This window comes from Carettochelys insculpta, chromosome 2, assembly GCF_033958435.1.
Source record: "Carettochelys insculpta isolate YL-2023 chromosome 2, ASM3395843v1, whole genome shotgun sequence".
Lineage (NCBI taxonomy): Eukaryota > Metazoa > Chordata > Testudines > Carettochelyidae > Carettochelys > Carettochelys insculpta.
Genome location: NC_134138.1, coordinates 6257693 through 6283146, shown reverse-complemented (window position 1 = coordinate 6283146; position 25454 = coordinate 6257693). Strand labels below are relative to the sequence as shown.

At 51.4% G+C, this 25454-nt stretch overlaps 1 protein-coding gene across 6 annotated transcripts in view; it reads left to right on the top strand.

Moving 5' to 3' along the window:
• The window catches only part of ARHGAP39 (Rho GTPase activating protein 39), a 369615-nt gene that overhangs the window by 239880 nt on the left and 104281 nt on the right, over window positions 1-25454 (top strand). For all 6 annotated transcript variants that reach the window (XM_074986536.1, XM_074986535.1, XM_074986534.1 and 3 more), the window contains one exon: window positions 5772-7179. In XM_074986536.1, coding sequence (XP_074842637.1) covers window positions 5772-7179 — 1408 coding nt within the window. The remainder of the gene's footprint in view (window positions 1-5771; window positions 7180-25454) is intronic.

Genomic DNA, 25454 nt, shown 5'->3' with positions numbered 1-25454 from the left:
CTTCTTAGTGTTTGTCTTCCTAAAGCTGCCCTGTTCGCAGGACAGCAAGCACATCGGGGGAGTTTAGTGGCAGCAATACACAGAATCGCATCTGCAGGGCCGTCGCATTTCTCTCCCGTTTGCTTTGGGTTCAGCTGTGTGCGCGTTCGCTGCGGGTTGATGTTTATCTTGTGCAGCGTTTGATGCGTCTGAAGTCTGGTTTGCAATTCCATCAACAGCGCTATTCCTGCATGCTGGAGGGGGCGCTCGAAAGCAACGTGATGCTGGTTTGGGGCAATACGCTGTATTTTCTTCCAGGGCCATAAGTTAGCTCCCTTGTTGAAATGAAGTATTGCATAGAATCTTAGAAAGGTAAGCCTGGAAAGAACCTCGAGAGGTTTACTAGTCCATTCCCAGGCACTCATGATGTAACCTATGGGAAAACTTTCAGTAAAAGAATTGCAAACGGAGTCCTGTGTAGGTGAGGCAGGGTAGCATCTTGACTTGGCTTAAACCCCTGTACTCTGAGTGGAGCATGGGTCATCTACAAGTCTCCTTCACTTCACTCCGTCTCGGGACAAAACTTCCAGTTGACTCCAGGACTACGCCAGTTGTTTTCTTTCAGTCTCGGTAGATTTGGTCCCCATTGTCTGAGGTCTTCCTCTTTTGTGTTTTCCTGGTGGGTTCCATTTGATCTGCAGTGTAGCATCAGCAGAACTAAATAATTAACATCTTCCCACCTGCACTGATAGACCTAATTCCGCTCTCACTTACTTCTGCGTAAATGTGGAGTAAATCTAGTGACTTCAAAGGAGTCTGGGTTCCAAGCATGGCCTGTGCAGTGGGTGTTATTTTTTGAAATGGAAAAAACCAGAAGGCAGCCCCAGAAATGGCCCCACCTGGCGTGCGCTAGTATCCCCTCTCTTGTTCTGTGCTGTGTCTGAGAACCACTCTGTTCTGTGCCATCTGTTTGCTAGTCTGTCCTCGCCTGAGTCACCTCGAGCCACTAAACGGAGACCAGTCTGGATTCCTTCCGTTCCGGTTCCTTTGCAGCGTGCTGTCTGTTACTTACATAACCAACTGCTCCCTTCCTTGTCCAGAGTTGTGCCACGATACCGAGCTGAGAAATAATGCCACGAGAATGCACTGCGTTGTGTTTAGCTGCAGGGTTCCCCTCAGATGTCCTGGTTGGACTCTCCATTTCCAGTTGTGCTATTAGTTAAGTATTTCCAAGAAGTAAAAATTAGCTTTGACCTCTTGTGACAGCTGGGTTCACCCTGGCCCTAGGCTTTCCCCATTCCAAGTCAGTGAGATACAAATCCCATGATAATGCCAGAAGCCCTAACATGGTGAATATGTAGGTTTTTACTGACGTGCACTCTTGTGAAGGTGTAATTCCAGGAAGAGGAACAGCTCAACGTTGACAGGAGGAAAGCAATAAACTCTCACTGACTCCTGGTCTTGTACCCTTGCAACCAAATGGGACAATGTGGCTGAAGTAGCAATGCTGATGCCTCCGTGAAGTGCCCAATAGAGAGGCCATATTTCTCCAGGGCAGAGAGGGCTTTAAAAGTGTCCATAAATGGGTTTTTCTGTGTTTTGAGTTGTCTGTTGGGATCCATAAATATCAGGCAGCCAGCCTGTTAAACAAGGCAGTTGGGCTTAAATCACTTTCATGTGTGTCTGTGCCTTTCCATTATGGAGCAGGTACCTTATGGTTCTGGGGTGTAAAACAGTTAAGAAACTGTTTGTAACATCATCTCTGAGCTGCCTGAGCATTTAATGGGGGGCTGGGGAGAAAGGACTACAAATGGTTTTGCCCACCCTACCTCCTGAAAAACAACCAATCCATGCCAAACATTAGCACCCAGCCCTCCTTTGGCCTTAGGGCTCAGACACTCAAATCACTCATCAGGCTACAAAATCACAATTGGCTCAAAAACCATGGGATTTTTATAAATAATAAACAGTGAGTTTGTTTCATTTGTCTTCTGGATTTTGAACTCTTAGGATTCATGATTCCAAGTTACGTTTACTCCTCAAACGAGGCTAGAAGTGTGCTTGGTTTTAAGGGGTGGCTAGAAGTGTGCTTGGTTTTAAGGGCTAGCTGAGGTTTTTCGTTAATCACGTAACTTTAGGATCTTGGATTCCTTCATGAAAAGCGCCTAATGTCATGAGACTTGCAATACAAGGAATTATATAGGCAGATACAGCCAAAAGAGAAGCTGCTGCAGAAGGTTATAAAACGGAAGCTACAACTATTTGGACATATTTGCAGAATGAACAAGAAATGGAAAATCAAGACCCTGGTATTTGGCATAATGGACAGTTCAAATTGGAGAGGTGGACCCCACAGAGAATGGGTGGATGATTGGTGCAGAGCTAGTCTACAGAAATGAAGCTGCTCTGTACTGGACAGGGGAGGATGGAAGGAAATAATGAGGGAGGCATCGGACACCAACAGGCGCCGAGCCCATGGTTGATGATGATGATGATGATGAGTTGACAATGCTAAGGTGGCAAGAAAATCCTTCAAGAGCTGCCCCAAATTTACTGCACTCACTTTACAGTGAAAAATAGGAAGGTGGCATAGAGAGAAGAGGACCTTTTGCTGTGTCTACTGAGGACCGGTGCTAAAGGCTTCCCTCAGTAAATGAAAACAAAAGTTCTCCTTTAGGCTTTCACTTCCTTTGGCTGGGCACAGCCCTGAGGAGCGCTCTCCGATGTTCAGGGAAATTTCGTGGAAGGAGTGAAAACCCTTTATCTCACTTAATTGACCTGGAACACCGCTGAGAAGATGGAAGGCGGTGGGGCTGTGTAGTGAATGGGGAGGGGTTCTGGTCTATGTGTTACTGATGTAGAGCGGTGTTTCTTAAACTTTTTGAGGCCATGGAACAGCAATTTAATCAGGTATCATAGGAATGAAGAAGTAACATTGTATCTGGTTTTCATAATGGAGAATATAGACCATCAGTGGATGGTATCAAAAAAGTGCCCGATGCTCGCGGCACACCTACGAATTATTCGCAGAACACCTGTGTTTCACAGAACATAGTTGAAGAAACGCTGAAATAGAGCACTTGGCTGGTTAGTGCAAGTAGGAATTTATCCAGTGAATGAAAACAAAGATGTACAGGTCGCTTTCGGTGGTGGTGGTAGTCTCTGGGGGGAGCAGTGTTAGCTGTAGCTTCACAAGCAACAAGTGGTCCTGTAGCACCTTAAAAACTAACAAATTATTAGGTCATGAGCTTTCGTGGGTAAGACCCGCTGCCTCAGAGTTATAGGTGGGGCTGGTTTTACTGCTTATTATGGTTACTTGAGATGCCCCTGTATTACAACTTGTTTTCGGTTGCTCTTAACTTTTCCGTGGTTTAATTGGTTGGGATGAAATTTTCCATGCTGTGTGTTTGCCTCAAGCTGAATGTTTTTTTTTTTGGTAAAAGTCCACAAAGTCCTGGCTGGCATGATTTAATCAGGGCTGGTTCTGCTTTGGGATGGGACTGGACTTGATGACCTCCTGAGGCGTCTTCCAGCTCTAGGACTCTAAATTTCAGCCAAAACAGTTCTACTGCCTCTGAGAATAAAGCTACAGGGAAACTGTTTTGCAATGTTTCAAAAAAGCTCTCCTGTCAACATAGTGTGTGCTACACATATATAGGCTGTAGTCAGGGGTCTTCAGGTCCATAGGATGAGGTGGGGTGAGCTGTCCCAGGCCTAATATTTTGGGTGCCCTCGCAGCAGCTAATGGATAGGAGGGATGGGGGGTTATCTGCAGGCAAGGGCTGAGTACGGTACGGCACAGGCACTAGCACTTACCTGCCTTGTTTTGTGAACACAGCTGGAGGTGCTGCTCAGCGAGGGCTTTTAAACTAGTAGCTAAAAGACTTGCCTGGAATGCAGAAGATCCAGGTTTATTTCCTCCTCTTCCTCATGGAAAAAACAGGATGAAGTTTAATGAGGACAAATGCAAAGTGCTCCACTTGGGAAGGAACGATGAGTTTCACACGTACAGAAGCGGGAGAGACTGTCTAGGAATGACTACGGCAGAAAGGGATCTAGGGGTTATAGTGGACCACAAGCTAAATATGAGTCAACAGCGTGATGCGGTTCCCAAAAAAGCAAACGTGATTCTGGGATGCATTAACAGGTGTGTTGTGAACAAGACACAAGAAGTCATTCTTCTGCTCTACTCTGCGCTGGTTAGGCCTCAGCTGGAGTATTGTGTCCAGTTCTGGGCACCGCAGTTCAAGAAAGATGTGGAGAAATTAGAGAGGGTCCAGAAAAGAGCGACAAGAATGATTAAAAGTCTAGAGAATGTGACCTATGAAGAAAGGCTGAAAGAATTGGGCTTGTTTAGTTTGGAAAAGAGAAGACTGAGGGGGGACACGATAGTGGTTTTGAGGTATCTAAAAGGGTGTCATAAGGAGGAGGGAGAAAACTTGTTCTTCTTGGCCTCTGAGGAGAGAACAAGAAGCAATGGGCTTAAACTGCAGCAAGGGAGGTTTAGGTTGGATATTAGGAAAAAGTTCTCAACTGTCAGGGTGGCCAAACAGTGGAATAAATTGCCTGGGGAGGTTGTGGGATCTCCGTCGCTGGAGATATTTAAGAACAGGTTAGATAAATGTCTGTCAGGGATGGTTTAGACAGTACTTGGTCCTGCCATTGGGGCCTAGGGGGCTGGACTCAATGGCCTCTCGAGGTCCCTTCCAGTCCTGGTATTCTATGATTCTATGATGTGGGGAGCAATTTTGAGTAGGGGTCTGCTACTTCTCAGAAATGTGCTGTAGCCACTGAGCTGTGTGATAGTATCTGCCTCACCACCAGAAGCCCTTCCACTGTGTGTAAATAGTGAAGTGAGAGTGGTCCTGGTGGGGTCTCACCCTCCCAGCTGGGTACCTGAAGCATAGAATCTTTTCTCCTCTCACTGCCTGTCCCATTATCGATGCACAGTGGAACAGTTTCCCCAGGAGAGACTGAAGGAGCCCACTTCTCAGCATATCCCATAGCCCAGCAGTTTCAGCTCTCTCTGAGAGGGGGGAGGCCACTCCTCAAATCCTTTCCCCTCCCTGCAGGGTGGGAAATTGAATCCAGGACTCCCTCATCCCAGGCATGTGGTCCAACAGTGGGCTTTAAAGTTGTAAGACTTTCTCGCTGCCACCGGAGGCTAGTTTTGAATGGGAGCTGATAGGCTAGGGATGCTCAGAAGCTGCTTGCTGAATCAAGTCCTTCATGTGACATAGGCAGCTGAATGTCTGTCTTCTCCCTGTTCCTGACTAACTCTGGGGCTCAGCTAGAAAGTAAGTGTCCAGATGTGTAGAGGGAAGCAGCCATGCGCATGCCCCAGCAACTAAAACTTAAGTACCATGAGAACTTTGCTCAGATCACTGCGCAAAATCTCAGAGCTCTTCTAACAGCACACAGCTCCTAACATCTGCAGCTCAGGTGAACAAAGGGTTGAGAGTCTCTGAGGCAGAAGGAACTAGATGCAGGGAGGCAGTAAAGTTTCTCTAGGGGAAAATTCTGGGCACTGCTTAACTCAGGAAGCTTGGGCAGAGGTTTGTGTTTGGGAAGAACTAAATATGGAAGTTCTCTAGTGTGTACTCTCTGCTGGGAGCCTGGTAGGGATGCCAGCTGCTCCCCATAGTGTGTGTACCGCAGGGTGGTGGAAACGGGTAACTTTTGGAAACGTGACCCACGGTATTCAAATCCTCGGGCAAATACTCTGTAATCTTAAACACCATTCCCTGTTCTCCCTTTCTGACCATAGCTTGTGTGTTCTCTGCCTCGCACAGGACATCATCCCTGCGATGGAACACCGGTACCAAGGAGCGCATGCTGATCAAGGTGACGGACCGGGAACCGAGCTTCCTCATGCACCAGGGCAATGGCTATACCACTGACAACCAGCCGGGGACCCGCTCCCGGAGGCCGTCGGGAGGCCAGCAGTCCCCCAACCTGCAGACATTTGCCCCCGACGCCGACAACTCCGTCTTCTTCCCCGAGCGGAAGCAGTCTCCCTTCCTAAAAAGGGCTGAGCACATGGGCAGCTGTTCCCCGCTGCTTGGGCGGGGAGACTCATTCTGCTCCCCTCTCCAGTCTCAGCACCGGAAGCACTCGAGCGAGTCCCAGCCCTCTTCTCCTCGCTATGCCTATGAGCCGCCGTTGTACGAGGAGCCCCCCGTGGAGTACCAGGCCCCCATCTATGACGAGCCCCCCGTGGACATGCAGTATGACGCCAGCGGGAACTACAAGGCAGGCTCCCCCCAGAAATCGCCCATCCGCAAACCTCACCCGTTCTTGCAGTCGCCCAAGCAGGGCGCCAACTCTCCCTACCAGCAGCTGGTGCTGACCAAACAGAAATGCCCCGAGAGGTTCATGAGCCTGGAGTATAGCCCTGCAGGCAAGGAGTACGTCCGACAGTTGGTTTACGTGGAGCAGTCCGGTTCTAGCCCCAAGCTGAAAACGGGCCTGCGACACACATACTCCCCCAACCCTGTCGGGGGCTCGTACTCGCTACAGCACAGTCCCTGCCTGGTGAGGGACCAGCGCCTGGAGATCAAATCTGGGGACTACAGCAGCATGGAAGGGGCTGACTTCCGACACGGTCAGCCCGTGAGCCAGGCCTCCCAGGGGGAAGACTCCATGTCGTGGTGCAGCCAGCAGGACACCATGTCGTCTACAGGGTACTCGCCTAGCACTAGGAAAAGGAAAAGCAGGAAGCCCTCCCTGTCCCACGAGCCCAACGCCTGCTCAACGGATGGCTCGGGGGACCGGGAGGCTCTCAACGAGCAGCCGATGGCAGAGGAGAAGCCTGCCCCCAGCACTAACAGGCCCCAGATGAACCGCACAGAGAACAAATCCATCGAGGCGGAATCCGTGCGGGGCTTTCCAGAGCCCTTCCTGGCCCAGGCCCGGCTGGCATGGGAGGCGCAGCAGGCTCACTATCACATGAAGCAGCGGAGCAGCTGGGATTCCCAGAAGGACGGCTCAGGCTATGAGAGCGATGGAGCCCTGCCTTTACCTATGCCTGGCCCCGTGGTGCGGGCCTTCAGTGAAGACGAGGCCCTGGCACAGCAGGAGAGCAAGCACTGGAAGAGGAATACCTTTGAGAAGCTGGGCTTCCCTCAGATCCTGCTGGAGAAGAGTGTGTCCGTGCAGACCAACCTGGCTTCTCCAGAGCCCTACCTGCATCCATCTCAGGTAATGTGTGCAGCAGGACAGGGTTTGGCTGTCTGATCTAAGGCCCATCACTGCGGTGTCTGGGCATCACGTTGCTCCCTGGCATAGCGCGTGCTCTAGAAGGTGTGTTACCCCACACTCATTGCCTCACTGCGATGGTGTAGCCCCATGGCATCCACCCTGATTCCTGCCCGAGTCAGGGCTAACACAGCCTGTGCTGGGCCTGTCAGTGCAAGTGGGCAGTAGCAGAGCACAATGAGCTGCTGCGTCGCTCTCCTGCGAAAGGCGCGTGGCTTTGGTAAAGTCAGACCAGAGAGGCTTCAGTCATGCCCAGAGTCAGGCCAGGGGATTCCTCAGAGACAGGGCAAGGCTCTCTCCTGAGAGCGTCCTGTACCAGGGTTTGATCCCAGAGCATATAGCAGCTGTACCCTGCTCCAGGCCCCAGCGGAGCAACCCCCTCCTCCTCAGTCATGAGCAAAAGTAGCTGCTGCCACAGGAATTACCAGCCCAGGCACTCAGTGGCTGTGGATGATCCCCAGCCCTGCTTCCTGTACTGCTAATAAAGGCCTCTGGTTTCATTAGCTGTTTCTATTAACTGCTTCTCCTTTCCTGCAAAATACTCAGCCCCGCTGTCACTCTGCGGCAGGATTAACTGAAGGGAGTGCACAGCTGTCGGACTGCAGCTGCTCCGCTCTGCTTGCCGTGGCTCTCTCTCTGAAGTATAGCCCTGTGCCTGAGACGTGTGGGCATGCCCTGCGCTCCTGCCAGGCAGGGGACCTGCGCGCCCATAAAAAGGGCCCTGGGAACTTCAGTCTAATTCTCCCCACCTGTGTCCTGTCTGATGCTGATGAGTTTTGTGCTGAGTGTAAAGGGAAGCCACTCTGAAGCCAGCAGGGCAATTTGCTGTAAGATCGTGGCAAGGAAGGCAGGACAGGGAAGGGTTCTTCAGCTAGAAGCTGCATGCATAGTGAAGCCTGGTTTAAGTGGGAATACGGAGCCCTGGCTGTCCTTAGCAGCTGCTAGCAGGGAGGCTGTGGCACTGGCCTTCACAGCTTCCTTGGAATTCCAACCTCCTCTCTGTTCTGTACGAGTGGAGAGAAGCCACCCTGCACCGCGCTCTCCATTGCCAGGAAGGCAAAGCTGAAGGCTCTTAGCTGACCAAGGGGTGATTCTGCTCCCACTGAAACTGTTGGAAAAGTTAGTGCTGGCCTCACTGGGTATAGGATCCGACACAAAGAAACCTCTCCTGAGACACTCTGGACCACAGTAGTGAAAGACTGTACTGGTGGGCCGGGCACAAGAGTCTTCATGTCAGAAGTCAGAAAGCATGTAGGAAAGGAAATCCCAGTTGTTTAGTCAGCGTGTGTATTGTGCACACACACAGAGCCCCGTCTTCATGGTCTGCAAAGAAAGAGCTGCGAGGCACAGAAAAGAGACCTCCAGACCCTTCCTGAGCGGGCTGGGCAGAGACATCAACAGCTTTCGTTGTTCCTGCCTGCAGGACCTCTTGAGAACTGCCTGAAACTTGCTGTACTTCATGTCCCTTCTCCCAGGCTGCAGAGGGTTTGCATAGGGTTAGGGTTGTTCATTCAGCCTTATACAATGCATGTTCAGAGGCAGCCTAGCCTAGTGACTGGGGTAGAGACACGTACAAAGGAGATGCCATTTCCATCGCTGTCATTAACTCACTGTGGGACCTTGGGCATGTCCCTTTGTTTTCTCTGTGCCTGAAGCATGGGGATCAGGACATGTCTGCCATTCTGCTCTGAAACACACTGGGGGCCCTAGCCTGGGAGGTGCTAAGGAAGTGCAAAGTAGTATTTCCCTTAGAAATAGCGGAGATCTGTATGCGCCCTCACCCCCACCTGGCTGCTCTCATCATCTGGTACTGTGTGGCCTGGGCTGGGCCCTGGGTGGCTCTCGAATGGTCCGGTAGCTGTTGTGATCAGAACACTGATTCCAGCTGCGTGCGGTGAGAAGGTTGCGCCTGTCCATTCACATGCAGGACCTGGCTGCAGCAATCCAGGCCCTTGGCACCTCTAGATTAGGCTCTTGCTGTGACCTGACATTTGCACCCTGACGACCTTTTGGAAATTTAAATTATCATGTGGAGCTTCATATCGACAGAACATCCCAGGGGGACTGAATGGTCTGTGCCGGCCAAGGAGTCTCCATCCCTGGAGGTGTTCAAGTTTCGGCTCGACAAAGCCCTGACTGGGCTGATCTGATGAGGTTTGGTCCTGCCTTGGGCAGGGGGCTGGACTCGATGGCTTCTTAGGTCTCTTGCAGCTCTATTGTTCTATGATTCTATGAGTATTGCTGCCCAGGGGAATCCAAAGGGGTGGCCTTCAACACACTGTATGAAGTTCTAAACAGACTGGGGACTGTCTACCTGAACTGTCTCTCTGCCCAGAAATATCATGGCAGCTTTGACCTTTGGAGGTGCTAACAGACCCCTCATTTGGAAAAAGAAGGGGCTGGTGGCAGGGCGCATTTCTCAGCTGGCTTTCCTGCCCCGCCCAGCAAAGCCCTGGTAGGGTTTGCCACACTTGATCTGACATGTGGACTAGGTAGTCCAGTGTTCTGTCTGTGACAGTGGTCAAGACTAGATGCTTTGGAGGGTGGTCAAGCAGCCCTGGAGTAGGTAGGTTTGGGCTTAACCTGCCCTCCCATTTTGGCCTTTCTTTTAATGCCTGATAGTCAAAGATTGGCTAACGCTCCAAAGCAAGAAGTTGAATATGCCTGCAAAAGCTGAGTTGGCATGAGCTGTAACTCTGGGTAACCTTGCCATGTAAATGAACATCTAGTCACTTCATGAATCTGACCAAGATTTTGGCCAGAATGACATCGCAGGGTATTGAGTTCCTCTCACTGATGATACATGTGGGAAAATAAATCTTTTTTGTTTTTTTTGATTTTTGGATGTGCTACCTTCCAAGTTCCGTCCAGCCATCTCCTTGGTGTGTTCTGAGACGTGGGGATGTGACGTGCCTGTTTTTCAAACTGACTCCAAGGCTCCTGCGAGGGAGTGAAGCTTGGGGAGTTTGTTCTGGTTTACTTGGGTTTTGTGGATAGGAGTCAGCCTAAGCAGGCGGTTAGAGTAAGTGGTTATTGTGTCCCATGAAAATCTATCTAGACAGACAGATCTTTCATAGAATGAGAAGCAGGTGGGAAATCTGTGTTCGATTCCCAGCTCTGCCACAGACTCCCTGTGTGTCCCTGGGCAAATCACATAATCTCTTTGGCCTTCGGTTCCCATCTGTACAACTGAAACCCTAGTTTCCTCTCTGTAAGCTCTTTGAGGCAAGCATGTTCCCTCACTCTTTGTCTGTTCAGTGTTCAGACCATGAAGGGCCTGGACCAGGGTTCCCTCTAATTTTTTCCATCCATTTGCAGAATAAATGTTATGTGCACCAAGGCATGTGCTGATGTGCACCATCATTAGAAACACACACTGCTCACTGTGGGTGCTGTGCTAATCAGCTGGGCAGCATTTGAATCTCTTCTGGACAGCTGCCCGAACACTCAGCTTAGAGCAAGCACTGGCCTGGATCTAGGCTGTATAGTGTTGTTGTTATACACATACTGATGGCAGGGTAAGGGAGGGGGTGCATTTGGAAGAATCCCTCTGAAATTATCTGGTCCTTGGGGAAAAATCTGAAAAATAACCCCATTTCTCATTTTGTGGGGAAAAAGTAACTGGGAAATATGGGCTTAATTTTAGCCACTGTGTATTTCCAGGCAGTTTTTAGAACTGTTAAAAGATTTCTTCCCATTGTTTTGAAAACTCTTTCTTTTGCCCTTCATTGTTGATGCTGATCTTTGGAGCTGGAAGCAGGACTGCTGTGTTTTGCCTTTGTGTCCGTACATTGATCTGTTATAGGTTTGCTGAGAATCACAGAATCACAGGGCTGGAAGGGACCTCAGGAGGTCATTGAGTCCAGCCCCCTGCTTCAAGCAGGATCAACCCCCACTAAGTCATCCCAGCCAGGACCTTATCAAGCTGGGACTTAAAAACCTCCAGGGATGGAGAATCCACCACCTCTCTAGGCAACGCATTCCAGTGCTTCACCACCCTCCTGGTGAAGTAGTTTTTCCTAATATCCAACCTATGTCTCTCCCTCTTCAGACCATTGCTCCTTGTTCTTCTGTCTGACACCACTGAGAACAGTTTCTCACCCTCCTTTTTAGAGCTCCCCTTCAGGAAGCTGAAGGCTGCTATTAAATCACCCCTAAGTCTTCTCTTCTGTAAACGAAACAAGCCCAAATCCCTCAGCCTCTCCTCATAGGTCTTGTGCTCCAGACCCTTCATCATTTTTGTTGCCCTTCGCTGAACCTGCTCCAGCAAATCCACATCCTTTTTACACGGGGGTGCCCAAAACTGAACACAATATTCCAGATGTGGCCTCACCAGTGCCAAATAGAGGGGGACACCACTTCTCTAGATCTGCTTGAAATGCTCCTCCTAATGCACCCTAGTATGCCGTTAGCCTTTTTGGCTATAAGGGCCCACTGTTTACTCATATCCAGCCTTTCACCCACCATAACCCCTAGGTCTCTTTCCATCGTACTGCTGCTGAGCCAGTCGATCCCCAGCCTATAACAATGCTTGGGATTCTTCCGCCCCAGGTGCAGGACTCTACACTTCTCCTTGTTAAACAGCATCAGATTTCTTTTGTTCCAGTTCTCCAATTTATCCAGGTCACTCTGGATTCTCTCTCTACCCTCCAACGTATCTACCTCTCCCCCTAGTTTTGTGTCACCCGCAAACTTGCTGAGGGTGCAATCCAGTCCCTCATCCAGGTCATTAATAAAGATGTTGAACAACACCAGCCCCAGAACCAAGCCTTGCAGCACTCCGCTTGAAACCGACTGCTGGGCTATTGCCATCGATTTGAAGAAGGAAGAGCAGCAAGGCATTCTCTTTTGAGACGAGGCAAACGCTGTATGAACAAACACATTGGGCTCACAACGGGACTGAAAAGAAATGATGAGTCATGGCTTTGAGCCCTCCACCGCCCATCACAGTGTGTCTTCGCAGGTCACATCTACAAGGAAGACGACTTGTAGCTGTGTGCTCTTTTTATTGCTTCTTGGTCCATAATGAGAGCCTGAATGGTGTTTTCAAGAGCTGGTGTTTTCTGCTGGTTTAGCCTGGAAACATGGCACAGCTTCCTAAGAGCTCAGCATTCACTCGATGTCGTGGAGGCCCCTAAACACTGCACGTGGCGAAGCTTCCAAATGAGTTCAGCTTTCAGGTAGATCTTTAAATGAGGTGGGCAGGTTTTTATCCAGCTTTGGATGTTCTCAGAGGAGAAAGGTGGGCATCAGCCAATCTGTCCCTTGAAGTCTTCTCTCTCTTGTCTTTCCTGGTGGATTCCATGGATTGCTGGAGAACCAGTAGGATTATCACAGTGCCACCTGGGTGAGACCTGAGCCATTGAGGGCTCTAGGCATCTAAGGCTCAAGTAGGAGCTTAAATACTCTGAGGATCTGGGCCAAAGTCTCTGTAATGGAGTGGGGGGAGTGCATGTGTGAGTCAGGCTGGATGTCTGAGGCAAGCAGCAGCTCCCAGTGGCTAAGGATGACCCTGGGGCTACAACTGGCAGGTGACACCTCTGCCTGAACAAAGAGCAGGGAGGAGCTGAGCTGGGTTTTGAATCGGGGGTGGCAGTTAGAGGCTAGGAAAAGGGAGAGCTGGAAGGCAGCCAGCCTGAGGAGGGGGAAGCTACACCCCAGAGGGGCACCCCTCGGGGTCTTCTCCCCAGGACAGGTTGGAAGGACTGTCTCTGGCTGCTGTACTGTTGCTTCTGTGAGAAACTGGACATCTGTTGCCTAATAAACCTGCTGTTGTACCTGCTGAGTGAGAGTCTCTCCTGCCAGCGGACGGGGTGCCGTGCAGGGGGACCCCTGAACCCCATCACACTGGTGTCAGAAGTGGGATGCACTGCACCCATGGATGAACTCCCAGCAGTGGCTGACTGAGCACCAGAGAAGGAAGGAGTCTCACAAGAGCCAGAGGGGGAACAGAGCCATTCCTGCAGCTGCTGCTGGTGAGTGGATACCCCGGGAGATAGCGGGGAGATGGATTATACCCGACTCCTGAAGGCAGAGCTAGCGGGGCTGTGCAGAGAGAGGAGCCTGACCATGGGGAAGGCGACCAAGGCCCAGCTGATTGCACAGCTGGAAGAGAATGACCGATCCGGGGGGGCAGAGCCTGTCCCGGCAGAAAGTGGCCGGTCAGCCTCGGGAAGCGTTTCGGATTCTCCGACAGGAGCAGGGGCTCGACGCCGTCAGACAGACGCGGTGCCCGCCAGGTCGCGCTCAGCTAGTGGTGGTCCATCGCGGGCAGAGTCCCCTGCTGCAGAGCTGCGACGGCTGGAACTTGAGGTGAAATTAAAGGAACTGGAGCACCAGGAACGGGAAAGAGAGCGTGAGCACCAGGAACGGGAAAGAGAGCGTGAGCGTGAGCTCCAGGAACGGGAAAGAGAGCGTGAGCACGAGCGCCAGGAACGAGAAAGAGAGCGTGAGCACGAGTGCCAGCTACAAGAGAGACAGCGTGAGGAGAGAGAGCGAGAGCGGGAGCATGAGCGAACCATGGCAGAGGCGAGACGCCAAGAGGCCCCAGCTGCGGTAAGTGGGGAGAGGGCCAGACGGCTCGGGGTGGCCAGTCACTTGGAGACGCGTGTGCTGGCCCAGTGTCAGGACCCAGGGGACATGGACGAGTTCCTTACCGCCTTTGAGCGAGCCTGTGAGTTGCATGAGGTTCCCCCAGATGAGTGGCTCCGGCACCTCACCCCCTTGCTGGGCCAGAAGGGCGCAGCGGTGCTCAGCCAGCTGGTGGGGCTGCAGCCTGGGGACTATGAACGGTTCAAACAGGCCCTGCTGCATAAGTTCGGGCTGACTCCGGAGATGTACAAGAAGAAGTTCCAGGAGGCGCAGAAGAGGCCAGAGGAAACCCATGTAGATACAACCGCCTGCCTGAAGCAATACTACCGGAAGTGGGCGTTCGGAATGGGAGTCTAGACCGTAGAGGACCTGATCGAGCTGGCGGTCGTGGAGCGATTCTACGAGATGTGCGCACCTGACCTGAGGGTGTGGCTTGTGGACCGGAAGCCAGGGGACTCACATGATGCAGGGAAACTGGCAGATGACTTCACAAACAGCCGGGCCAGGTTTGAAAGTGAGCCCCACAAAGAGAGGGAGTCTCGGAGAGAGAGGGAGTCCCGGACAAACCGAGAATCTCAGAGAGACCGGTCCCTAACTGTACGACAGAGGGGACCACCTCTTGGGCAAGCCCAGGAAAGACGGGCCAGCCACCCACCCCCCAGAGAGCCAAACAGAGCCCGGACAGAGCAGCCGGCCCGAGGGACACAACAAGACCCAGGCTGTTATCGCTGTGGGCGAAAGGGGCATAGAGCAGCCCAGTGCCCCAGGCTCCCAGACAGGTTGAGCAGGCCAGGGGGTCATGGAGTCAACTGGGTGGGGTCCCAGAAGCCAGAGGGGCTGGTGGCCAAGGCGGGTGGTGCTGACAATGGGCACTCGGATTGGGCCGAGTCCGCCCCACAGACCAGCTCCTCAGGGGGACCAAATGCTCAGAGGCCAGTTTACAGAGTGCGGGCGGCAATGCCTCTGTGGAGCAAGTGTCTCAAACACCTCGAGGTAGACGGGAAAAAGGTCACGGGGTTCTGGGACACAGGCGCTGATGTGACGCTGGCCCGACCCGGGGTGGTGGCACCGGGCTGCATGATACCCGATTCCCACCTGACGATAACAGGAATTGATGGGACCCCTTTCAAGGTGCCCGTGGCGAGGGTGCACCTGAAATGGGGGAAGAAGGAAGGCCCCAAGGAAGTGGGCGTGCACAGCCATTTGCCGGCGGATGTACTGATGGGGGATGACCTGGAGAACTGGCAAGGTGAACGCCCTCGTGCCCTGGTCCTGACCCGTAGCCAAAGAAAACGAGGGGTGCGCTCCCCAGATTCAGGGGTACAGGCCCAGCCAAAGTCACAGGAGCCACAGGGGCCAACCCTGAGAGAAAGGGGGCTCCCAAAAACCAGATCTCACAGGCCAGGGGTGCTGGAGTCAGGCAGGGATGGGGAAGTAGCATCCGCTCCTGCCCGAGCGGAAGAATTCCAGGCAGAGCAGCAGAGAGACCCCTCCTTGCAGAAGCTGAGGGAACTGGCCAGTCTCAGCCCAGCTCCACAGCTGGGGGAGGGCTGCAGGGAGAGATTCCTGTGGGAAAAGGGATTCCTGTACCGGGAATGGGCTCCCAGACGCAAAGCGGAGCCATGGAAGGTCCAGAGGCAACTGGTGGTTCCCCAAAAGTACCGGCGCAGGCTGCTGTACCTAGCCCATGATGTCCCGCTCGCAGGACACCAGGGGATCCACCGCACCAGGAGAAGGTTGTTACAGAACTTTTTCTGGCCAGGGATCTTTGCAGCTGTCCGTCTGTATTGCCTGTCCTGCGATCCCTGCCAGAGGGTGGGGAAGAGCCGGGACAAGGGGAAAGCTGCCTTGAGGCCACTGCCCATCATAGAGGAGCCTTTCCAGAAAGTGGCTATAGACATAGTGGGCCCCTTCAGCAAGGCAACGCGTTCGGGGAAGAAATATATTTTGGTAGTGGTAGATTTTGCCACGCGATACCCAGAAGCAGTGGCCTTGACCTCTATCGACGCTGACACCGTGGCAGATGCACTGCTGTCCATTTTCAGCAGAGTGGGGTTCCCCAAGGAGGTCCTCACAGATCAGGGGTCCAACTTCATGTCGGCCCTACTGCAAAGCTTGTGGGACAGGTGTGGGGTCCGGCACACCTGGGCCACAGCCTACCACCCGCAGACCAATGGGCTGGTGGAGAGGTTCAATGGGACTCTGAAGCAGATGCTGAGAACCTTCATGAATCAATACCCCCATGACTGGGACAAGTACTTACCCCACCTGCTGTTTGCATACAGGGAGGTGCCCCAGGAATCCACGGGGTTCTCCCCGTTTGAGCTGCTGTACGGAAGGAGGGTACGGGGACCCTTGGACTTGCTCAGAGAAGAGTGGGAGGGGACGGCCTCTCCTGAAGGGGAGTCAGTGGTACAGTATGTACTGACCTTCCGGGAAAAACTCACCGAGCTCATGGGCCTGGCCAGGGAGAACCTCTCCATGGCCCAAAGGAAGCAAAAGGTCTGGTATGACTGTAACGCCAGGGCCCGAGCCTATGCCACCGGGGATCAAGTGATGGTCCTTATACCTGTGCGGCGGAACAAGCTGCAAGCGGCCTGGGATGGGCCCTTCAAGGTCGTCAAACAGCTAAATGACGTGAATTATGTGGTGGAACTGTCGAACTGGGCCCACAGCCACCGGGTCTATCATGTGAACATGATGAAACCTTACTGGGACAGACAGAACTTGGTGCTGGCCGTGTGCAGACACTGGGAGGGGCAGGGGATTTACCCTGGTGGATTTACTCTTGGTGGATTTACTCACAAGGACTGGAGCCGGCTCCTTGCTGGAGTCTATTCCCCTCTCAGACCAGCTGACCCCTGCCCAGCAGACGGAGATCAAGGAGGTGCTGCATTCGCATCAACAGCTGTTCTCGGACAGACCCGGACGCACTGACCTGGCTGTCCACCGAATAGAGACAGGCACCCACGCCCCTATCAAGTGTGTGTCATTCAGAGCCACAGGGAGGACGGCTCAGGACATAGAGCGGGAGGTTGAAGACATGCTGGCTCTGGGGGTGATCCAACCCTCGTCCAGCCCCTGGGCCTCTCCTGTGGTGTTAGTCCCTAAAAAAGATGGGTCTGTTCGGTTTTGTGTGGACTATCGCAAGCTTAACGCCATCACTGTCTCGGACGCCTACCCCATGCCCAGGGCTGATAACCTTTTAGACAAGCTGGGGGGAGCCCGTTACCTCACCACCATAGACCTCACCAAGGGGTACTGGCAAGTGCCATTAGACCAAGATGCCCGGCTGAAGTCGGCTTTCATCACTCCTGTGGGGCTCTACGAGTTCCTGGTCCTGCCCTTTGGCCTCAAGGGGGCACCCGCTACCTTTCAGCGTCTGGTGGACCAGCTACTGAAAGGGATGGAGAGCTTTGCCCTGGCTTACATGGACGACATTTGCATCTTCAGCCAGACGTGGGAGGACCATGTGTTCCAACTCAAGCAGGTGCTGGACCGACTCCAGAAGGCCGGTCTGACTATCAAGGCAGGGAAGTGCAAGGTGGGAATGGCTGAGGTGACCTACCTGGGCCACAAGGTGGGCAGCGGCTGCTTAAAGCCAGAGCCAGCTAAAGTGGAGGCTGTCAGAGATTGGCCAACACCCCAGACTAAGAAACAGGTCCAGGCCTTCATTGGGATGGCGGGGTACTACCGGAGGTTTGTGCCCCACTTTAGCTCCATCGCAGCCCCCCTCACGGAGCTGTGTAAAAAGGGAAAGCCTGACAAGGTGGTCTGGACAGAGCAGTGCCAAGAGGCCCTCTGCACGCTGAAGGAGGCTCTGGTCAGGGCCCCAGTGCTGGCAAATCCAGACTTCAACAAGCCCTTCCTGGTGTTCACCGATGCCTCAGACGTGGGGCTGGGGGCGGTGCTAATGCAGGTGAATGACAAAGGGGAGAAACACCCCATCGTGTACCTGAGTAAGAAGCTGCTGCCCCGGGAGCAGAACTACACGGCCATAGAGAAGGAATGTCTGGCCATGGTGTGGGCACTGGGGAAGCTGCAGCCGTACCTGTTTGGACGGCGTTTCACCGTGTACACCGATCACTCACCCCTGACCTGGCTGCATCACATGAAAGGGGCCAACGCCAAGCTCCTGCAGTGGAGTCTGCTCCTGCAGGACTACGACATGGAGGTGGTCCACGTCAAGGGGAACAACAACACCATAGCCAATGCCCTGTCACGCAGGGAGGGCCCCGAACTTCCCCAGGTCACTGGCTAAGTGACCCCGCTCAGTGCGGTCTGGAAGGCGGGAGAGATGTAATGGAGTGGGGGGAGTGCATGTGTGAGTCAGGCTGGATGTCTGAGGCAAGCAGCAGCTCCCAGTGGCTAAGGATGACCCTGCGGCTACAACTGGCAGGAGACACCTCTGCCTGAACAAAGAGCAGGGAGGAGCTGAGCTGGGTTTTGAATCGGGGGTGGCAGTTAGAGGCTAGGAAAAGGGAGAGCTGGAAGGCAGCCAGCCTGAGGAGGGGGAAGCTACACCCCAGAGGGGCACCCCTCGGGGTCTTCTCCCCAGGACAGGTTGGAAGGACTGTCTCTGGCTGCTATGCTGTTGCTTCTGTGAGAAACTGGACATCTGTTGCCTAATAAACCTGCTGTTGTACCTGCTGAGTGAGAGTCTCTCCTGCCAGCAGACGGGGTGCCGTGCAGGGGGACCCCTGAACCCCATCACAGTCTCCCGATAGGATCCTTTGTGGGCGAGACACAGTGTGTGTTCTGGCTCATTCAGATTTTCTTGGGGGTTTTGTCTGAGTTAAACAAGGTCTTTAATGTACATTGTTTTGTTTAAAGCTTCCACAGCCTGCCATTCAATTCAGAGCTGGGAAGGCTCCTTCTCCAGCTCTCAAGTCCTGCAAGGAGACCTCCACTGCAACCAGAAGGACAAGGTTTCCTATTTCTGCCATGTGCATTAGTGAGGTAAAAGTGACCCAAAGGGACCTTGTTTTTCCAAACTCTCTTCCAGTCCTCTTTAAGCATCCTGAAGATGCAGGAAAGAGCGCACTCTCCTCTGTCCCTTCCAGTCCAAGAACCCCTAAGTGTCCGTGGGGAGCTAGTGCCCAAGGCAACACCATGGCTAGCCAACGAAGAAAAATAGCCCTGGCCATTGCTGAGTTGCCATTGTCAGCATAAGGATCTCCTCAGATAAGTGTTCCAGGAAGTTACAATATAGTATTTCCATGCAGGATACAGAACAGGTGAAACGATTGTGTGAGAGCATGTCCAGAACTAGTGCACAGAATATTGTACTGCCCCAGTAGTAGCTATACTGATGGTGTCAGTGTTTCTAGCCATACCAAGGTGCGAGATAAAGAACTTTAAAGGAGAATCATTTATGTGATTCTCATCTTACACCGTTTACCAAAGGGTTTATCCCTCAGGCACCTGGGGTTGTAGCTCCAGGTATATGAAGTATTTGTGCCCCAGTGGTTTGAGATACTGAACCTTTAAAAACTGTCGCTGGTTCTGTAGTTCAGTAGTTGTCATTTGCTTTCATGGTGACCTTATAAACAGTCTGGCTGCTAACCCAGGGTTGATAGGTGAGACCAGGGCCAATATAATATCCATTCTCTAAAGCTACTGTGTTTCTGCAGTAAAGCTGGATAAGCCTCTAATCTATTGCTCCAAGTGCCTCCACTTCCAGGTAGCCACACTAATAATAAATACCAAGCCCAGAAGTCTGTGAGAAGCCTTCTGCCATGTTCTAGAGGTGGCTGCTGAAGTCTCACTCTCAGACTGCTCACCTGTGGTGTACGGCCAGTCCAGTGTTCCAGCCACAGATGTACCTAGGCCTGTGTAGTTGCCTCACTGTTCACATACAGATGTCTGTTAATGAGCTAGAGGCAGACATCGACCTTGAAAGATGGAGAAAGGAACCACATGCTGATTTCGTCTGTAACTCATGTGGGACGACTTAAGTTCCTGGATCTTTCAGCAGTGGTCACATTTCTGTTAGCACAGAGAGATGTAGATCATAGCTTGTCTTCAGCCACCGGTACCCAGCTGCCCAACTAACCTGCCTTTCCTAGCCTGCACGCTGCGCATCTGCCATTCAAATGATCAGGATCCCTCAGGTGATCACACCGATTTCCAGGCCTGTGCAGACATCCATTTGAGTGGTCACTTGGAAGAAGTGCCTTGGGGGGCACCACCAATGAGAAAAGGGCAGGTTAATATGTGGGAAGTGATGGAAAGATGCTGAATCTGCCTTTTCAGGTGCTGTTGGTGTTCAGCATCATGGCGCCAGGATTCCAGTGGAATAAACTGAATGAAACTTGTGCAGCCTAATGTGCTTACAGAGTTCTTTCCTCTCTTTATAACCAGACCAGTCAGGGCTGGCCTGAGAGCAGGGCAAGCTGCCACTTCTGTCTCCCTATTTCTTTGTCTGCCCTGCTAGCCAAAATGCAAGGATCATGCACGAAATATGCCGTGATGTGCTTAACGAGCCATTATCCCTCCACCACTCATGCACCGCTCTCGCTTTCATTTCTGCGCTGCTGCTAATTCAGCAAATCCTCCCCGCAGTGCAAAGACAGAAGACAAGGTGATAGGTAGCTTTCCTCTAAGATGCAGTTCTTCAGCTTGGCCCTTACACTCTGCTAGGAAATGGGGAAGCAAAGAACAAGTGGAGATGAATGTTCTGGGTGAGCGCTGTTCTAGTTAAAGGGCTCGATGCTCACAGAGCAGCACTGTATGAGTACGGTATGTCTTCATGATCCAGAGAGCTCCTCCCATCAGTCTATCCTTGTCAAGACCCTAACTGGAAAATCTAAGCTGCCCACAACCCTACTCTGTTGGCTGAGCAGCAAAGAAGCCGCCAGTCCAATAGTTTATGCTTGTGTTGTGTTCAGAAGTGCTGTACCTTGAACTTTCTCTGCTTAACTGGACAGCCTCAGTCCTTGTTAAGCAATAAGGATAACTCGCTGCTTGTTTAAAACCCATTCTTTTTGTACCATATCTCTGAAGGGGACAGAAATACCAATACATGAAAGAAGAAAAGCTTGGCTAGTCGTGGGTCCCAGCGGGGGAATTGAGCCTGCTGGTGTGGGGCATATTCAATCCCATTGTCATCATCGCATTCAGAAACTCAAGTAAAGATGGGGCAAATGCGCACTGCTGCCAGCCCACGTGGAGAGAGGACGAAGGTAAACGCTACCAAAACTGCCTCAAAATCCTCCCTCTCCAGTATCTCTGACAGCCTGTCCCTGAGCTCCATCTGGAGCCTTTGCCACTTGGATAATGAGATTGCTTTGTGCCGTTGTGATTCAGCAGATAAATAGCTGCCTCCTTACAGTGCTAAGCTTCCTCTTGGCAATGCTGCCGTAGCTGGGCATCTGGTGCGCGAGAGCTGGTGAAGTGGCAGAGAGTGTTTCCTTGGGAGTTTGACACCTCAGGACTATTATAGCTCTGTAATAGTCTAACTGTAGCTCTGCCTCTTCCCTTCCCCACCCCAGGGCCTTGTGCCCTAACCATACCCAGTTTTATTTTATAAAGCTGGTATTAGCAAAGATCCTCCATCCGCCTCCAACCTAGAGGCACCCAATAGGATGCAAGCCATTGAGCTGCAGGGAGTGTTAGGAGCCAGGCTTCGGTCATGAATTAGTCCTGGCAGGTTTTCAAGCAGCCAGTTCCTCTGACACTTATATATATGCACATAACAGTGGTGCATTGATATCAGACCTGTGCTTTTGAGTGCCAAAAGATTAAGTAGCCAAAAAATGGTAAATTTACTAGGGGATAGACAGGAAACCCATGAAGAAGTTTCCACCAACCCTTGGTCAGAGCTACGAGGCTGAATTCTTTCCTCAGCCACCGCCAGTTAGTCAAATGTAGGGACGGGACCTGCGAGAAAAGCGCCAAGGAATAAAGGGGAACCAGCTGGCAAGTTTATTTGAGAGAGACAAAGCGGGTGAGGTGCTATTGTTCAGCGGCCTGACCTCTGCTGGTGAGAGAGACAGGTTCTCAAGCTCATACAGTAGCTCCAAGGCAGAACAGATTATTTAGCCTAAGCAATTAATACAGATTTCAAGGAACCGATCCAGGTGGCATGGCCCATTCACATCTCACCAGCAGTAAGAGAAAAGAAGAAAATGAGCTGGGGGCTGGGTTTAAGTGGGCTACAGATTGTTGTATTTTAATAAGTTCTAAATCCAGTCTCTGTGTTCAGTCCGTGATTTTTAGTAACCAGCCAAGTTCTGAATTTTGACTCCCGGGGCCATCTTGGGAAGGTGCTGTGGAGGTTCCCATTGAGGATCAGGACTGAGAGGTCAGATATGGAGCAATTACACGACATCTGACCTCTCAGCCCTCATCCTTGAGGGCCACCTGCACAGCAGTGGCAAAAACCCAGCCTCGGAGCAGTGGGAATTGATGCTAACAGGTTTCTGGAAGAGAAAAGTAAACCCTCTGGCTGGGAACCTGAGACACATCTCTGATTGGTAAGGGTTAAAATAAACTACTCAAGTAGGGCCAAGAGGCAGGAAAGGGCACACACTCCTCTGTCCCTTCCAGCCCAAGAACCCACAAGGGTCCATGTGGAGCTAGTGCCCAAGGCGACACCATGGCTAGCCAAGGAAGAAAAGTAGCCCCAGCTGCTGTTGAGTTGCCACTGTCAGCAGGAGTCTGACGCTGTCCTCTGAGGAGTATGGCGCTGGCCAGAGACTGGCTGCTGGGCTAGACAGAGCAAGGGTCTGAGCCAGTCTACTGATCCCAATATTGCTAAGGGAGATATTTAAGGTGGCTGCTGCAGCCTGGGTGTCCCCTTCCCTGGCAGGCTTGCATAGCCGTGTTCTCCTGGTTTTGCCTTTTAACCCTTGCTTTGCAGGGCACCGAGGGGCGCAGGCAGAGGGGAGCTCTGTGGCCTGGGAAGAGGGGTGGGCACTCCTTGTCTGTGCTGCTCGAATCCTGGCCATTCTCCCTGGGCACGTTCGAGATTGTTGGGTACAAGACTCTGGAGCACCGCCCAGGTGATAGGAGACACCCCGCCCTGGAAAGGGTGATGGCTAGAAAGGGGTTATAGCCACCTCACGCTGGAGAATAACACCCCTCCAAAGGCGAAGCCCTGAAAGCTTACAGTGCTGCTACCGGGCATCGCCTGCCGTTGGTACTGCTGCGGCCCTTGGAGGACAGGACCCCGTTTTCCCAGGCACAATAGAAAACACAGCTCCTGCCCCAAAGGGCTCACAGTCAAAGCACGAGACTATAGACAACAGATGGGTAGTACAAACAGGGAGGGGATACAAGGAAACAATGAGAGACAAACCTGTTATCATAACAAACAGGGAGCACAGCCGGTCGTGGAAGCTGGGTTGTTGAAGATCAGCCCATTTACGTCCTCTTTCCTTTTCTGGTGAGACCCTTTATTGCCCTATTATCTTTGGCTTTGTGTTATCCAAACACAGAATTCACATGTGTGGTCACTTTACAACTTGGGGATCCCCTGATGTACTGGAGCATGTGTCTGTAACTTGTTATGTATTCTTCCAGGGGCAGTATGCTCCCACAGCTGGAATGGATGGCTGAAACACAGCTGTAAGCTACGAAGCTGTTTATTAGCCCCCAGGGCTTTATCCATGTTTGGAAATGATTTAGTCTCATGGTTACTGTTCATGGCTGCTTGTAGTTTCTTTCAGGATATCTTGATTTTATTATTCCCTCTTAATCAGCTGGATGGACAGGAGGAAGCTTGAATATTGGTTAGCAGAGTAAGCAGTTTGGAAGAGAATAAAACACTCAAGCTAATATTAAATGTGTATTTGAACTGAGAAGATAACATGGTTATCATTCTGCCTGTTGGAGGGCAAAGCCCATATACTGTAGAAGTAGTCTGGAGCAAAGCTATGAAAAAGCCTAAGCATCAGAAATTTTGGATGATATATGCTGGGTATAGGAGACCTACAAGTAGAGTACAATATAAGACCTGTGTCACAGATTCCTTTAGCTGCTCTGTTTTCTTCCTCCCATTCCCCCAGGGAAAGGAGGAGCTCTAAAAAGGAGCCAAATCAAAAAAATATAAAAGGAAATACTTTTTCTGCACCACATGTGGTTAACGGTGGTACTCACTGCTGCAGGATAATAGTGAGGCAAATCGCTGTGTAAATTTCAGGGTCCTCCTTTGAATGTTGGGGCATATTCCCCCTAATGGGATGCTGCAATCAGTTCAATCTGGTTCAGCTAGTGGTAGCGAGAACATTCACAACACCTGCCTTCCTCATCTCTCCCTTCAGTGCCCTTTGAACAGTCCAGAGCAGGGTTATAAAAGGGCATGTGGTGCTCCAGCCCCCGCAGTTCCTTGGAACAGCAACCAGCTGAATGCATGAGGAACTGCTCTGTCGTTTATTAGCTGATTAATCATTTTATAGTGAGATTGTTACCTTATTAGATACCTAATAGTTTAGACCTAGGTTCAGTTAGCTGGAATTCATTGGTTTGCAAGTGGCAGAACTGAAGGATAAAAAAATCTTGAGTTTTTAAACGTTGTGTCATGTTTGGTAGCGTTTCCAGTGTCTAGCGCACATCCCACAAGTGTTTGGCTTGTGTGATACGGCAGGTTGGACGAGACTGGTGGTTCTCAAACTTTGGTGCTGGTAACGCCTTACACACAGCAAGCGTCTGAGTATGGGGACACACTCCCCCTCATTAATTAAAAGCATTTATGTATTTAATACCATTGTAAATGCTGGCAGCAAAGTGGCGTTTGGGACTGAGGTTGACAGATCTCAACCCCTTCTGTAGTAATCCTGTGACCCCCCTAGGAGTCCCAACCCCCAGATTGAGAACCCGTGGACTAGATGGTTGTAATGGCTCCATTGTCTAAACCAGGGGGCTGCAACCAATGGCACCAAAGCGCCATGCGGCTCCTTATGGACTTCTTTGTGACTCCCGACACTGTAATTCCAAAGCAAAACAAACACCCTCCTGATTATTTTTGATGAACAGTGAACACCAAGAAGCCCAGTGGTGGACTAATCTGTAAATAGCAGACAATATATGGTCTTGAAACATTGGCTAGCTCCCTCTTTAATAAGTTCAGTGTATTGTGGGGTATGATACTGTGTGTGTGTGTGTATATATAGATATGTAATATAGGTGGAGATACACATCTCATAGAGCTGGAAGGGACCGCAGGAGGTCATTGAGTCTAGTTCCCTGCCTTCTCGGCAAGGCTGAGCACCATTTCCCCGCCCCACGCCTGGTTTTTTTTTTTTTTTTGTTTTTGTTTTTTTTTTAAGTCTGTTTGCCCCAGATCCCTAAAAGACCCCCTCAAGGGCTGAGCTCACAACCCTGGGTTTAGCAGGTCAGTGCTCAAACCACCAAGCTATCCCTCCTCTGTGTTTTGAGCTACTTGTTCATAACTTTTGATATTTGAAAAGGAAAAGGAGGCTGGCAGCATTTCCTCTACAAAGGGCAACACACATTTTAAGAAAGAAGATTGAAATTAAAAGTGAAGTAAAAATTACATAATTAAAAGTGGGTTCATGAGGGAAAGTCCCGGAGATAGTGGTATAATACACACATGTAAAGTGTCAGGAAATAGAATACGTAAAAAGTTTGTGAACATCTTACAGTAAACATGTATCACATTACAA